This window comes from Cupressus sempervirens, chromosome 1, assembly GCF_028749045.1.
Source record: "Cupressus sempervirens isolate cs-2001-9-10 chromosome 1, ASM2874904v1, whole genome shotgun sequence".
NCBI classification, from domain to species: Eukaryota; Viridiplantae; Streptophyta; class Pinopsida; order Cupressales; family Cupressaceae; genus Cupressus; species Cupressus sempervirens.
Window position 1 is genome coordinate 220,303,872 of NC_143118.1, and position 16,597 is coordinate 220,320,468.

A 16,597-nucleotide genomic window follows, 5' to 3' on the forward strand; every position below is an offset into this window, starting at 1 on the left:
TGTGTTTTTTAAAATGTCAAATCCTTTATTGTTGTTTAGGTGCATCACCTTTTTGGTTTAAATAATCCTTTTTTCGTACTTCCTACCCCCTTTTCCTCATAAGTTCATAGTATAGGTGGAACATCATATAGCATTCAACAGGAACCGGCCTAGAATTCGAAGGTTTAGTCACTTGCATAGTTTACCCACAAACTTGTGATTGTTCCCATGTTCACCAGAATTTCTAAGTATTTAGGTGCTTAGTTTTAGGGTGCAAATTCTGGTGCTAACAATTTTGGCACGCTCGGTGGGACAGTATAACATATTGTTTTTTTAATTTTAATTTAAAAATTTGCTGGTTTTACTGTGTAAGCCTGCACTCACAAGTTTTTCAGCACAGTTGGCGACTCTATTGGTAAAAAATTAGAAGGATTAGTTCTATATCATTTTTATGAAACGACACACAAGAAGATTAGAGAACTTTCAATATAGAGAGTTGTCTCCTCACAGAAGAGGAAAAATGACATTTGAAAAAAATACAAGAAACTCTTGTTTACACAAGGAGAGTGCGATCAACACCTCCTGCTGCAAGAGTTCGTGCTGCTCAAGTCGAGATACCAAGAAGTGGAACTTTACTGGCTCAAATGGCTAGAGCTTTTGCTGCTTTTAATTAGGGTAGTCCTTTAAACTTGGCTCAACATGATGATATACCAGTGGCAGCCCTCAAAAGCCTACCTTATTTCTCAAGAGAAGATCAAGTTACCCCCACTGAGCACATTCAAGATGTTGCAAACCTGTGTGCCTTACATCATATTACGAAAGACAATGTTGCTGTGAGGCTATTAGCTACGTCTTTCAAGGGAAAGGCTTTGGAATGGTATAGAAGATTAGCTGCAAGATCAATAGTAGATTGGGATCAACTTGGTGGAGCACTATGCGAATTTTTCAAAGATAATTTTGATCATCTATCGCTGGTTCAGCAGCTGGGCACCATTCAGAGAGCACCATATGAGCAAGTTTCTGATTTTAATTTTAGATTTCAAAAGACTTGGGAAAGAATTCTTGTGATAGTGAGGCCTACTGCTGAACATGCGTTCTTATATTATTTAAGGGCTTTTAATAGCAATATTGTTGTTATGATCCAAACATTAGGTGGCAATACATTACCTGCAGCTTACTAGCTAGCTATTAGAGCAGAGAATAATTTGATACAAGTTGGTTAGATAGCTCCAAGGCCACCAATGCCTATTTTCCCTATGGCGCTGGTTACATAGCCTACAGTACCACTACAAGAGGTCCCATTAGCAACAATGCCACCAGCACCAGCACTACCAGCTCCAAATTCACTGCAAACAGTAGCTGCAAGTGGTGTGTCAGCTCAACCGAATGATTTACATGAAATCAAAGGTATTTTACAAACATTCTGTAATGAGTTGATAAATATTAAAAAACAACAATTCCAAAGCTCAAGGCCTTACCAGCCAAATAATAATTTCCAATAGCAGAACCAAGGCGAGTATCAAGGCGATAAGCAAAATTATCAAGGAGGATACCAAGGAAATAGGTAGAATGTAAATTCAAGGCCATTTCAACCATATAATCCCGCTGCGTCTAGTACTTCAAAAGATATAGTACCTGCTCAAAACAATCTTCTTGCTGATTATGAGTGGTGTTTTCCATGCAATCAGCCACATAATCGAAGTACATGTGCAAATGGTGTGATCAACCAAGCATTGATGGTACAGAATACGCCAATGGACCAGCAAGATGCACCTCATGATGACGCTGTTCCATATCAGAATCAACATCCAAATGAGACTGGACTTTTAAATTGGCAAGGGGAGGAGTTCTGTGGTGTGAATATGGATGACCCTACAATTGCTGTTTACACCAGAACTAAAAAGAGAGCTTTTGAGCTCAACAATGCAGCTGGTAAAGTTGCTGATGAATCACAAATACCAGTTAAATCAAACAATAAAGGTGCCAATGAGTCTCCAAATTCACGGCAGAAATGAAATGAAATGAGGAAAAAGTGCCAATGTATATGTTTCTAAAACAAGTTTAATGTTTTTTGGATTCTGTTTGGTATTTTTGTGGCATTTTTATTCCTTTCCTAATATCATGTCATGTTCATGACTAGGTCTAAGGGTAGCACTTGTTAAAAGAAAGTGATTTGCAAAGTTTTGTAATGTTAGAATAAAAGTATTTAATGGTATTTATAAACCATTTTATATTTTTGTTTCTCTTTTAATGCAAACCTTTATTACATATGCAACATGTGTCATTGAGTGAAGTTAAACTCATTATGTTTTGACCAAGTGTTTGAATTGGTTTAGAAGTATGAGGAGTGAAGTGAGGAGTTGATGAAGGTTGAACTTGACCTTGTCTTGGCAGTTGAGAAGTTTTTATGGCCAATTTGAGCGATTTGTGGACAATTTTGAGTGTCATAGGTATGTTTATGACTTAGTGGAGGTTATTGAGGGTTGGGACTTCATTTTGGAAGCTTCTAGATCCATTTTTGCTAGCTATTTTCATGGACCCGACCCAGGTGGTTGGATTTTTATACTTAGTGAGTTTGGAACTCATTTTGTAATTAGTTTTGATTATTGAGAGAAGAGGACTTAGTCATTTTTCTAATGCTTTGTCTTTTTGGCATCATATTTTCTGTAACTCAGTTTTGAAGTGAATATATTTGAAGGCCTATTATTTGCAAATTATCAAGTCTTGTCCTACTTGTTATTGCAGTCTAGTTGCATTAAGTGATTGATAAGGTAGAATTTTGAAGTGTTGTCAAACCTTCTCATTCAATCTGTCTCATGTATTTGTTTCTTGTTGTAAATGATCATTGCATAGGTTATTAACCGTGTTGTTGTTTGAATCATCAAGAGTTGTCTTGTGGAAGTCATTTTCCTGTTCAATTTTCTATCATTTTTAACTAGTTAGTGAAATATTTATGTGTGAGAGATTCATAACAAGTGGTGATTCTGGGATTCTTATTTGCAAGTGGATTAGTGTCATTTTGAAGTGTTCATTTCCATAAAGTTGATTTACTTTAGGCTCATGCGGTGGAATTTTTTCGAAGTTTCATGTTTTCTTAAGTTATCAGTCTTTTCATTTCAAGTTTCTCTATCCCTTTTCCTGGAAATTTCAATAGTTTAGAAGCTAGGAGCCGACCTTATTCGTCAAGTGACCCACATATTAGGAGTGTTTCAATGTTTACTTGAAATGTTAAGTTTTGTCAAACTTAAGAAGGGTGCAGTTTTAGGTGATAATAGTATTCTTAGGTGAATTTGAGGGAGGGTCCTTGCCCACCCATTTTCTTGTAAATTTATTGCTACCTTCACCCTTTGGCTTATTATTTGCAAACTAGTCTCTCTTCTCTCCCTGTTTGAATTTCTCTTCAATTTTGTAGCATATTTGCAAGCGATTGCCAATGTCTCAATATTCAAGAACTCCATCTCATTTTGAATATATCTATGAAGTCCACTATGATATTCCAGAATTCGGTGCTTCTCTGAATCTTCTATACCAAGTTTTTCTGAAAGTGCATGGAATATATTGGTGTAATCTTGCACAGATTGGTCCCTCTTTTGTTGAAGCAACTTCCATTCTATATATTTCAGTTCATATATATCTTCAGGCAAGTATGTTTCTTTTATGTATTCCACAAATTCTCCCTATTTGGGCCTGTTATTAGAGAGTATTCCAATTACTTCTCCAACAAGTGATTCCCTATCTTTATTCAACGTTTTAGTTTCCCATGCTAGTTTCAAATGGCTTTCAGCTTTCAAGAGAACGAATGTTAACTTTTCTACATCGCAGAAATGATTTACATCGAAGTATCGATCTAATTTTGATAACCAATTATCAATGACATCAACATCAACTTTTCCTTCAAAATTTGATATATCAAAATTCACCTGTGCTTTGAGATGGGTATTTCCATGGAATTGTGCTAGTGACCCAAACGATTGTTGGTTCTATAGATTGCATGAAAATTGATTCATCATCGCTTCTCATTGCCTAATTAAAGTCTCTTCCACCATTTTCTTCAGCGTCTAATGAATTGTCTGACATCTTTGGTTGTGTGCGTATCAAAGGAGAGTATTTAGACAAATTTTGTGTCCAGTCCTAACCTTTAATAGGAAGATCTTGTGTGAATTGGCATTTAGGAGTGTTTCCACTCCGATACCACTAATCCGATTTAAGAAATGGGCTGAAACAACAATATCTGGTGTGAAAAACCTGCGGTATCTATGTTCAATTTGGAAAAACTCGAAAGAGTTGTATGCAATCCAAAAGCCATCCTCTTATTTGAAATAATAAGGATATATACAACCATGGAACATCATAATTCACCAAACTCATAAGAATTCAAATTGAATATTTGGCTGTAATAACATAACAAAATTTATACAAAAATTTCAAAAACTAGGAATTTATTTACCCCAACTTGGTGGGGTTGTAACTTTCGACTTAGTGCTCGAAATTCAAAACCATCTGCACTATTGGAAAGAAATACTTAAAAATCTAGTTGTAGTCCCTAAAGCAGTGAGCCTTTGGCTGCTTAATTTTAGGGACAGATAAAAGTCTCAACTTCAGATTTTGACTAGAACACCTTTGAAAATGCCATTTATTAGAACCTAGAAAAGACCCAAAAAAATATGAAATTTATTTTAAATATGAGTTTCACTCATTTCAGTCTAATGTCCCTAGACACTTTGGATCAACATGCAATTACAATAAGATCCGGTAAAAGAAAAACAAGAATTCATGGTCTACTAACAATGCAATATACTTTTTTTTACAACAATAAAAAGAATACATGTAATGCACCCAATTTTAAAAAAGTGACTAGGCAACAATGTACACCACAATTGTAAGTTGTGAGCCTCTCATTTGGGAGGTCTTGGATTCGAGTCTAGTCGAAGTTAACAAATATAATAATTAATCTCAAACCAATAATAATAATTAACCTCAAACAAATAATAATTAATCTCGGCTTTAGCCTATTACCAATCAACTTTTTTTAAAAGTGACTTGATTAGCAAAATCAAATAGTATTATAAAATAATGGGGCTCCCAAATAATAAATGAAGAAAATAATGTTAGCTTGTGATCCATTGTAGATCTCTAGATGCTTCTTAGAGGCATTTATAAGGAGATGGCTAGGCATTGTAGAGGATTATGGAATGTATTTGAACTCTTATCTATATTTCTGAAAGTTAAATGTTGAAGGTACTTTGTACACAATTTTAGAGGTGGAAGATCCTCCCTAGTGTGTATTTGTAGTTTTGGTGGTTCACAACCTTAGTCTATAGTTGGAGATATCGATTTAGGAATTTCACTTGTGTGTAGATTGTGAGTCTTAATGTGAAAATCAAATCTGATGTGATCTACGATCTATTTTTTGTGGAAATCCAATATTGACTATCAACACATTATTCTTTCTTTGTGGAAGCATTCATAAACAATGCATAATCCTACAACATCCCATCCCAAGTTTAATCCTTGATATACAGACCCAAATACAATCACATTAATCCTCTAATATTCATCGACTTCATTCAGAGATAGGTTACTAGTCTGAGCATCTTTGTATAGAAGCACAGGAGTTGGAGTACAAAGGTGTGGGAAGACTGAACGCAGACATGCAAGAAAAGGCAATCACTGTACGACATAGCATGTGTGGATAGTTTCTCACCCTACAAGCAACGTACAAATGGCCAATCATCATATGAAAATGACCGTATGGTCAACAAGATGGTATGCGGGGTAGGTTGACTAAAGCATATGGTGGTAGACAAACCATACAGAAGGGTGGGCTATACGACCGAGATATCCGTGTGCTAAAGGTGTATGCAAAAATAATACAGTGTGCACGGTACCTCAAAATTTTGGGTACTGTACGGATAGGGTGTCGACAGGAACTCTTCAATGGTGTCAGAGTTGGTGATCTTGCTAGCTTGTCAGGGCGAGATTAAGAGTTCGGCGTTTGGATCTTAGTATAGCAGCCAATGATGGATAGTGGTGGTCGAATGTGCTACAAAAGATTGGCAAAGTGCTCATTGATGGTTTTGATAGTCCATTAGATAAATTGGAAGTATGTTTGAGTAAGGTGAACTAGTCACCTCCAAAATTTAGTTAGAGGATCCTTGCGTCAATTGAGATCGCCTAAGACAACTCAAGTTGTTGAGACACCATGAAAAGGAAACCAAGCTAGCAGTTACAAAATGTCTATATGAGATTTTGAGAATCTTAGCTCCTTGAGTATTGTATAATGATGATACCATGACAGAGATATTGTACTTGATTACTAATAACTTTCAAAAACTTGATGACATCAATAGGGGTCAGTTTGCTAGAAGATTTACAATACTGGAGATCTATACAAAAATCAAAGTAACCTCCTCTTAGATCTAGGATTGCAAGATTTGATCCACAATATGTTTCATCGCTTTTTCATCACGGTAAAAGAGCACCATAATAATACAATTTTCTACGCCATGGATCATATTATGATTTCATGTATTGAGGGGATGGATGTTGGTGACAACAATAAGAGTGATGAGGAAGATGAAGCGCCACATGAGGATATGCAAGAAACTGCTGCTATGCCTACAAGTGGAAAAAACCTAAGACTACATGACAACAAGGTTCAAGAGGGTACTTGCATGGAGTTTGCCAAGCCAACATTGATCAATCAATTCGCTTGGAGATGCAAACACTACTAGTGATCCTTTTCATGTGCAAGGTCTATAATTTGTTGAGTATGGAGTTTTTGCTTTTGTGGAACATGCAACAAACATGATCATTGCTTTTCAAAAAGAGTGATCTGGTATCTATATGGGAATAACATGTTGTAGATGAGTTTTGACATTCGAGACCATCAATTTTGGGAAGAGATTGATACCATGAAGGCTTTGGATTTGAGCATCGATGTATTTCATGATTGGCTTCTATGGGATCCTGGTGACTCCATGCACGACAATGTTTATATTAGAGTGGTGTAGCAAAGTCTTAATGGTGATCTACTTGTCTTGGAAGTGCATATGCTATCAACGTCCGCCCTTGGTTTGGGATCCTGGAGCTGGTAGTGGGCAAATGGTTTGATGGTCAATTGCTTGAGGGCAAGCAATCTTTGGGAAGAGAAGATTTGTAATGTCCCCGATTTTAATAAAGTGATTTAATTAAATCAATTAACTAGTCTCAAAAAATTAAATAATATTATAAATGACTTCTTTAATTAATTAATTTATGTATAAAATAAAGGGGGGTCCAAATAATAAAATAATAAAATAATGTCAGCTTTTGACCTATTGTAAATCTCTAGATACTTCTTTGAGACCTTTATAAGGAAATGGTTGGGCATTATAGAGGACCATGAAATGTATTTGACTTCTTTGTATTTTTTGAGGTTGGAGACTGAAGGTTGTTCGTATATAGTTTTAGAGTTGGAAGATTCTCCCTGGTCTGTATTTGCAGTTTTGGTGGTTCACAACCACCCTAGTTTGTAGTTGGAGATATTGATTTATATACTTCACTTGTGCGTACTTTGTGAGTCTTCATATGAAGATCAAATCTAATGTTATTTGAGATCTATTTCATGTGGAAATCCAATATTGATTATTCTCTATGGAAGTATTCATAAATGCTGTGTAATCCTATAACATCATATTCCAAGATTAATCCTTGATATAGCGACCCAAATCCACTCACATTAATATTCATCTACATCATTCAGAGATAGGGATACTAGTTAAAGTGTCTTCATAGGGTAGGGCAGGAGGAGGAGTTGTATGAATGTGTGGAAGATTGAAGAGGAACGAGTAGGAGAAGGCAATCACTATACAATCTAGCACGTACATGTAGTTTCTCACTGTATGGGCAACATATGGTTGGCTAGCTACCATATGAAAAATCATATGGTCAACTAGGTGATATGTGGGGCAGGTTGATTGAGCTGTATGGTGATGAACAAACCATGTAGAGGGGTGGGTCTTATGGTTGAGACATTTGTGTTCCAAAGCTATATGCAAAGTGCGTATAGTGTACTCAACACCTTACAATTTTGGGCACTGTACGACTAAGAGTGTCTATAGGAACATCACAAAGTAACATAACGATTTCATGTTATAGCAAAAAGTTATATCGCTAAGAAATAAGAAGCTATAATACTTTAAATTAAACAACTATAAGAAGTACGAAGTAGGGTTAGGAATTACTATGTTATGCGCATGTGAGTTTCCTCGTGATCAAATGCAACATAGGAGGGAAAGTACAACTAGGGCGTTTTTACTACCCAAGCACAGATCTATTGATCCCCTTTGCACAACTTCCTACTCGAAGCTGTTCGACTCTTCGGAGATGTGTAAACGTGGTGATGAGACAAGTCGTCTGAACCTATAATCTAGTGGATGATCCTAAATGGCTCTAGCCAATCATACACTTTATCTACTCCTCTAACTAGGTTATGTATCTGTGCCATTGTAGTAACAATCACTTAGTGTACCTTGGCCAAGGTTTCTAGTTGCAAGCTTGGTCAATTATCTAGTCAAGTTTCACACCCTTCCCAACTTAGGTTATACATCTAGTATACCCCCTCAAAAATTAGCTTTCCTACTTAGGTTAGACGTCTAGTATACCCCCTCTAGTATACCCTTTCCAACTTAATTATGTAATATTAATTATTTATATATTATTATTATCCAGTATTTACTTTTTGTAATAGTTTAATATCATGAGATATTTATTAAATTCTCTTCGAGAGAGGAGACGTAACACATTCTTATATACATACATATGATATGTGTATGTATATGTACCGTGCACACACACACACAATATAATGAGAGTATAATTATTTATATTAAAACATTATTACCAAATTTCTCACCTTAAATGATAATAAAGAAAATAGGTCAAACAAGGGTCCACATCCAAGATGGAAGATCCTAACCAAAATAATTACTATCAACTTGGCCAGCTGATGAAGTAAGACCAACTAGGAATCTAGTCCAAACCTTTACTTCCTAGGTTTGCATCAACCTTAACCTAGCTAGTATGTACTTACCAGTTCCAAGAGTCAGATATATAGAGCTCATGACCATGTTTGCATCCCATACCTGGTGATACTATCCCTCCCTCCTTGGAGGATGATCATCTCCTCCAACCTCTCAGTCAAAGAAAAGTAGTCAGTCCACAATCATCATCTTGATCATAATATATGTGCAATAAACCCATTCACAACTTAAGATTAAGAACATAACATTAAATCAGTCATCTAATAAAATTTGAACCATTGTTCCACGATAAGCAAGAAGTATAACCATCTAGGGCATCAGATAAACATAACCACTGTTTTATGAAAACCATATTATATTAACTAGGGCATCAAATAAAATATTACCATTGTTTTATGAAAACCAGAATATATCATTTAGTGCATCAAATAAAACATAGTTAGGTTTGAGTAGTCAAGAGGTATGTGACAAGTTGATGCTTCATGAAGATGCTGTCTAAAAACTTCTGAAGTCTTATAGATAAGACATTTTTCCTTGATATTGCATAAGCTTTCATCTTGATGTCCTCCATAATACAAATTGGCTCTATCTATTATCTTTCACCAAGGAAATGCAATGCTAAACTTTTGTAACTACTTAATGCTATGTACAATTGTTATTTCTACTTGCTAACTAACTTGAAAGTGTCCAAGGTCTGTCACAACTGGACCAAACATGTATTTTATGCTCAATTGGTTTCATGGATAGGATTGGGACATCACAACTTGTGAATTTGTGAAAGGAAACCCTTCTAGATTTTTTGGAAAATTAAATTTCCCTCTTTTGGGATTCCTCTGATAATACTTGTCAGCTCTTTTGCTAGGCTGCAACAAATTGGCAGGAAAACCAACTCTGAGACCACTGCAGGTGCCAAGCTAAAAGTTTGTGAATTTTAATTTTTAACAATGTTCACTAAAATGGCAAATGCCAAATAGTATATTGTTTTGGTTATTTTATTTTTGTTGTAAGTTATTGTATGCATTGAGCAAGACAATCATCAAATACATGGAATAGAGCTTATATATATTTTCATATGAATTATAGAATCACGACATAATTTTATCAAGCACAATGTATTCAAATTTACTAACATACAATGCATTAATACCATTACTGAAATCGAATACCATGAATTCACAAATTAATATGGAACAATTCTAACCTCAATGTGTTGGACAATACAAAAGTGCTGTTGAATGTCATTGCAGACTAGATAGGCTTGTACTGCTTTTTCAAACTTGGGATACCCTCCATGAAACTATTAAAGATGAAGCTAAAAGAACCCTCGATAGTGACTGCTACAGTCTTAAAATGCATGGATTTTGACCCAATTTGCAGTGGCCCACTTTGAATAGATGGAAAGAGGTGAGTTTATGATGCGACTGGCAAATAGGTTGCTAAAACCCTTGTTACAGGCAGCATTCATTGTTAAATCCCTCATGCCCTGTGCCAGACCAGATATATCAGGCCTTTCAAGTGTCATGGCCAGCAGGTGACAGCAGAGTATCTGGTCAACCAAGGATCAATTTGTCAACACGCAAAAGATGCAGCACTTTCACACTCCACAACTGCTCATATTAACTTCAAAATATCATAAGCCCAACCTTTAGGAGTATTGCCAGATTATATCTTCCTTTGTATGGCCTATTTGAAAGGTCAACAATAGAATATTAACTCTGAATTGGTACGGTCAGTTTTGGCTCAACGTACAAATTCCTCACTGATATTTTGATAATAAATGCAAGCAGATGATTGATTTGGACAACTCTCAATCTTCAATGTGGAAATAAAAAATGCAATCTTGGAAATGATATTTCAACTTTCCAATGGTAATCTCTTTATCAAATCTTTTACTGTGTAGCACATCTATAAAACCTATATGAATCCATTTGAAATTGGCTGGGAGGGTTTCTGTCCTTAAAATCAATCTTTGCCATAGAGTCTCTCGTCTTAGGACAGAGAGTTGAATAATAGGCAAATCGCCGCAGTTGGGGTTTTAAAATAACAATTCCAAGAATGAATTTGCTAAACCCATATCCCCCTTAAATACACTTTTGGAAATAAAAAAATATTAGTTCTCAATATGTTTTACTTTAATTCAAATGTGACTATAAAATCTCTCATTTTGCAATTGCTAGACCGTATTTTCTTAAACATTGCTTTCATTGACATATTTGGAGTCAGTGTTCCTGACTCTAATATCAACTGCATTTTATCTTCAAGGTTAGATAAAAGCTCGATCCAAGATAAATCAACTCCTAGCCATAAATACAAAGAAAAATATAACTAATCTCAACATTCTTAGGCAACATTATATAATCTCTATACTGTAGTTGTTTAAAGACTTTTGTCAATGAGAGTGCTCTGGAGATGATGTTTTTAACTTTCCTGTAAATCAAATTTTACCTATTAAGATTAAATAAGAGATGAATGGAAGCATTATACTCGGTCGAATTTAAAAAATGTGAATTTTAAGGATTTTGTACTGATAAATGCTGTTTCTGAAGTGATTGTGCAGGAGAGAATCATGATTCCAAAAGAGGATGGGGGAAATTTAGTGGGGCTGCTGGATGATACTGGCTCAAAAGACCTTGTCATCCTTTGTCATGGATTTCGATCATCTAAGGTACCAATTGGAGATTCTTGAATAAGATTTTACTGATAAACGTTTTCTTAGGTCTTGCATACAGTCCTATCTTCCTATCGACTCTCTTGCTTATCTTATACCGCAAAATGACATTTTACTGTTATTTTGGGAGGATCAAAATGAGCTTTGTGCCTAAATACTTGCAGGAAACGGGTTCCTATTATGAGCTCAAATTGCAACACAAAGTCACGTGTGGTGTTTTTGTGGTAGGCGATGGGTTAAAACTTAATGCTTAACCAAGGATATTAAATAGGAATGACTTAAGGGTAGTGTCAATAATTGCATCAATTCTAAAAATGATAATTATGGATGTCTAGATGTAATTTGCTTGACCCAGACTTAAAAAGCCTTTAGGTAAAGAGTCTTAGTCATAAAATTGCATATTTATTCAACTCGAGTACTTATTCTATACCAAGTTCATTTATTCTTTTCTGTTTAATTGCGAAGGACTGTACTTGTCAAAAGGAATTACAATACATGCCTTGTCAAAAGGACTGTAATTGAGAAATGAATTATTCTAGGCCTTTGCTTGAAACTGCTGGTTTTGGAAGGCAGCAGTTGCGAAGCTTCTGTGGCGATTGTGAAACACCATGGTGATTTTTGATGGAAGTGGTGGTTTTGATAAGTGTTTTAAAATGGCTTGTAATGCCTTTGAAATTGAGAATGATTTGAATTCCTCATCCAGTTCATTTTCAATGTCTTCTAAGATCCAAGGCACCATCAAAGTTTTTTTTATTATAGTTGTAAGCACCCTTAGAGTTATCAAAGAAGGTTTTTGGTCATAGGCCTGAAATAAGTTGATTTCAGGCTGGTGCATTCAGGAGGCCTTAGATTGTACCTCCCTTTGAAGACAGTGAATGTGTTAAGAGTTTTGGCTCACTTTTAATATTGTTCTCTCTTGGAATGTGGGCTCTGAAGTTTTAATTCTGCCTTATATTTTTTGTGTTACTGCTCTTAATTTCCTTCATATTTGTTGATAAATTGCTTACCTAGAAAGTGTAGCTCATTAATTCTTCAATTAAAATGTGTATGGCGTAAGTGCTGTTTATGGATCATTTTGTGACCATCGCCATGTCAAAATTAATATACTAAGGATCTTGTAGTTACCAAAGGGTTTTAAGTAATTTCTCCATTCTCTAATGGAGATAATCCTCAATGTCTCCCCGTGCCATGCCTTTCTTTCCTTGGGTGATTTTAATAAATCTTCTGTACTCCTCATGGTCACTTAGGTTTTTGTGCTTATGGTCATACCCCTTACCATGAAGTAAACAATCAGAATGAAATCTGACCTGGAGAAAAAACAACAAAAATGATGCCATTGTGGCAGATTTTCATAGTATAGAAGCATAAATAATGAGAATATTGCGAGAAATCGCTAATCGATATTGTTGGAAATTTTTAACCAGCAGTACTTGCAATTTTTCAATAAATCTGCCCGTGCAAATTTTCCTTTACAAACTACAAATAAATCATTGTTTTTTGCGATCTGTTTTGAGCTTTACCCATTTTGACTGGTTTTTGGGTAACTGTTGTCATTGAAATGTTTTTTAATTTGTTCATTTGTTTGCACATACCTTTTTTTGGCATTTGTTTGCACAGTGGCTATTTCAATACTAATATTTCACAGGACGGCACAACCCTTGGTAGCCTTGATGGACAAGTTGATTTCTTTGTTGGTTGTCCAAGGAATGATTTTCTCAAGGAGCTCTAGGTAATTGGCAGCACCTCCTTATACTCTAAAAACCTCGGCTTTTCTTTCCACCTTGGTCTCTGTTCACTTGCCTCTAGTCATTCTTTTTGGAAGTTAAAAAGTTGTTAGAAGTGCTCCTTCACAGACTTGTGTTTAATTCCACCAACCCAATGTAAACTCTACCACACAATCTGAAGCCCCTGCAAGCTGCACCCTTCGGAACTGTTTCTGCTACAAATATTATTGTTGTGAAGAAAAATGATGCCTTTTTGGTCAAGGAGAACACCCTACCTGCCACTACCAAACCATCCACTTGAACCACGAGCTGTCTTGAGTGCATTTAAATATCAATAGAAAGCATAGGAAGAATATTTCTAGAACACTTTTGCTTTAAGCTATTAAGTCTCAGACTTGGAGTTATTTTTGTTTTGTCACAGTTTCCAACAAAATCCATTTTTTATGTTCCTTTTGCATCATCTGTTACAGAAATGTTTATGCTTTTGTTCCTGCAGATCTAGTATTCTATAATTTGGGTTCTTTTTAAATTCTTCTTCTGTTCTGGTATCATTTCTTCTACAGAAGCTTCTCTTTATGTGTCCTATGACCTTCTATACAGGCTCAGATTTTTTGAACCTCACTGCTATTTGTATATATTTTCATTAACTTAAAAGAATAATTGAGGTTGCACGCACATGAAGAGTTTTTAAGCTTTACTTGCTATCTGCCTTTGCAAGTTTATGTGTAAAGTTCTGACAGGCTGTTTGAAATTTTGAATCAATCATCTCAGGAGAGTGGGACTCTAGTGAATCTGGCAACTGCATTGACTAGCAATGGGATTAGTGCCTTCCGCTTCGATTTTTCTGGAAATGGGTAAGCTTAAAAGGCAGTCATGATTTTTGATCTAATCCAATTCTTTTTTACTGACATTTTGTTATAAATGCAAGCCATATCACCTTTGCCTATGGAAATGATAGCTAATTTCTTGGTTAGCTACTATGGGAACTTGCTCGACATAACTAATTCTTATCTATTAAAATATTTCAGCATATGAAGATGGCACTTTTTTAGGACAAGTCCTCTTTATGAATGTTCTCTACTTTCATTTTCACTTGATTATTGTTTTTGACTGTAAAATAGTTTTTACAATGATAGGGGCTACATATGTGACCTAAAAAAGGTAATTGCTATTATAAACTCTTCAAAGAATTAACAATTTATAGCTTTCAAAATGGATCGAATTTTCTAGTCCTGGATTCATACATGATTTATAGCTTTCCAAAGGGATCAACTTTTCTACTCCTGGATTCATGCCAGTAACTAGTAAGCATACAAAAACTTTACCCAAGTGAAATGCAAGTTTCAAATATATACTACTATTATTCACATAATATCTATAACAAACACCATTATTCTTTGGCTCCATGTAAATGGCATGCTTTTTAGTCCAAGTTTGGGAGTGGAGACCTAAATGGGTGTAATCTCTTGTGTCGGAACCTACCTTAATTTATCTTATATTTCTCAATTAGATTTTGAATTGTAGTGTTCTCTTATAGGATTAGTTATTTATCTTATTACATTTAAGTTATCTATAACACTCATATCCAACCCTATTACTAATTCAGCTCAATGACGGAAGGATATGTTATCCAATTTGCCTAGACACCAACTTGCAATGGAGTCCCTCAAAATTTACAGATCATTCACTTAAGCCTTACTTTGTATGATGCCCTCAAGGCCCTTGGGCTCATTGATCCCCACCCTATTTTGGAAAAAAAGATCCATTTACTTGGAATTTATACAAGTCCCTCCTTGGTAACAATCACAGACTTCACTTCTATTGATCAAATAGTGACAGGATTGAAATATAATTTATATATACAATTATTAATGTCTAATGTGTATATATATATATATATATACATATTTTTTATATTCTTATTAATGGATATATATTAGGATAAATAGGGATATCTTATTTTAATAGGATGTAGATATAATATTCTGTAATTCATCATTATTTATAGATAAATTATAGCATATCATTATGCTGTTATATGATACTTGCCAGCCAAATAATACAATGTCAATTATCTTTTTATAAGCACCATTGATATGTATTCTTTTTTGAATACCCTGTATAAATAATAATTCTTATTCGATTCCTTTCTTCAATGGACCAAACCTATTCTTATATGTTGGTGGGGTTTTCATCAAAGATACGTCTCTCAATAAGTAATCGCATTCCTCTAAAACCATTATTTTATCTATACATTATCAGCTGCTTCTCTGATTAACATATCAATCATAATAATCATCTTAGTCATGATTTCTAATCTCATACCTATGTAAATAGAGCAATTATTGTTATTCATACATTGGTAATGTATTTTATTGATGGGTATCATTCATCATTATAAATTATATACTCTTTAGCGATTAATGGAATTTTTAATTCATGTTCTACATGATAACTTCTACGTATCTTTCATCCTTAATCAATCTTTGTTCATGCCTTCTAGGTACTCCATCAACGATTATGTTGACTCACAATAGAATAAGGGTCAATTGCTGCAATATCTGATTATTGGTGATGTAAATCTTTGGACAAAAATATCACCATGTGGGAAGATTGGGGTGTGGACTTCTTGTTTGCACTCTGTGCTAATCTTTGTAATTGTCAAAGATAGATTATCATTCCGTCTCTTTATTAAGATAAGTTCTCATTAAATGTTGTTCTCTTAATACAGGTTGCTGAATTATAGTGATTGTATGTTATTTGGTGAAGTAATATATTTAATATAATGAATATAAATAAATTATCATTAATCCTTGATTAACATATTGATTAGATAATTTGTTTATTACATAAAATTATCATATGATTATAATTAAGATTATTTATTATTAGATAATTGTTTAGTATAGATAATATAGTTGTATATTATTATTTATTATTAAAACTATTTCAGGAACATGGCATCACAATGGGGTTGAGAGGCAACGCCCTCATAGAGGTTCTCAACAATGCTCCTAGTGGGGTTAGGGGGTAGCAATCCTTGTGGGGCTATGAGGCAATGCCCCTAGAAGGGCCTTGGGATGACACCTTTCCAACAGGGTTTGGGGCAATGCCCTTGGCGAATTACATATTGCAATACAAGGTGGGGTTGAGAGGTAGAACCCTTCCCATCAAGAACAATTATGGCCTTTAAAACCACACAC

At 34.9% G+C, this 16,597-nt stretch overlaps 1 protein-coding gene across 1 annotated transcript in view; it reads left to right on the forward strand.

The window, feature by feature from the left end:
- LOC149576941 (putative uncharacterized protein YDL057W) overlaps window positions 1-16,597 on the forward strand; it is a 280,773-nt gene that overhangs the window by 94,829 nt on the left and 169,347 nt on the right. Inside the window, exons 2-3 of the mRNA XM_089821098.1 lie at window positions 11,549-11,667; window positions 14,166-14,248. Of these exons, the coding sequence (XP_089677224.1) occupies window positions 11,549-11,667; window positions 14,166-14,248 (202 nt within the window). The remainder of the gene's footprint in view (window positions 1-11,548; window positions 11,668-14,165; window positions 14,249-16,597) is intronic.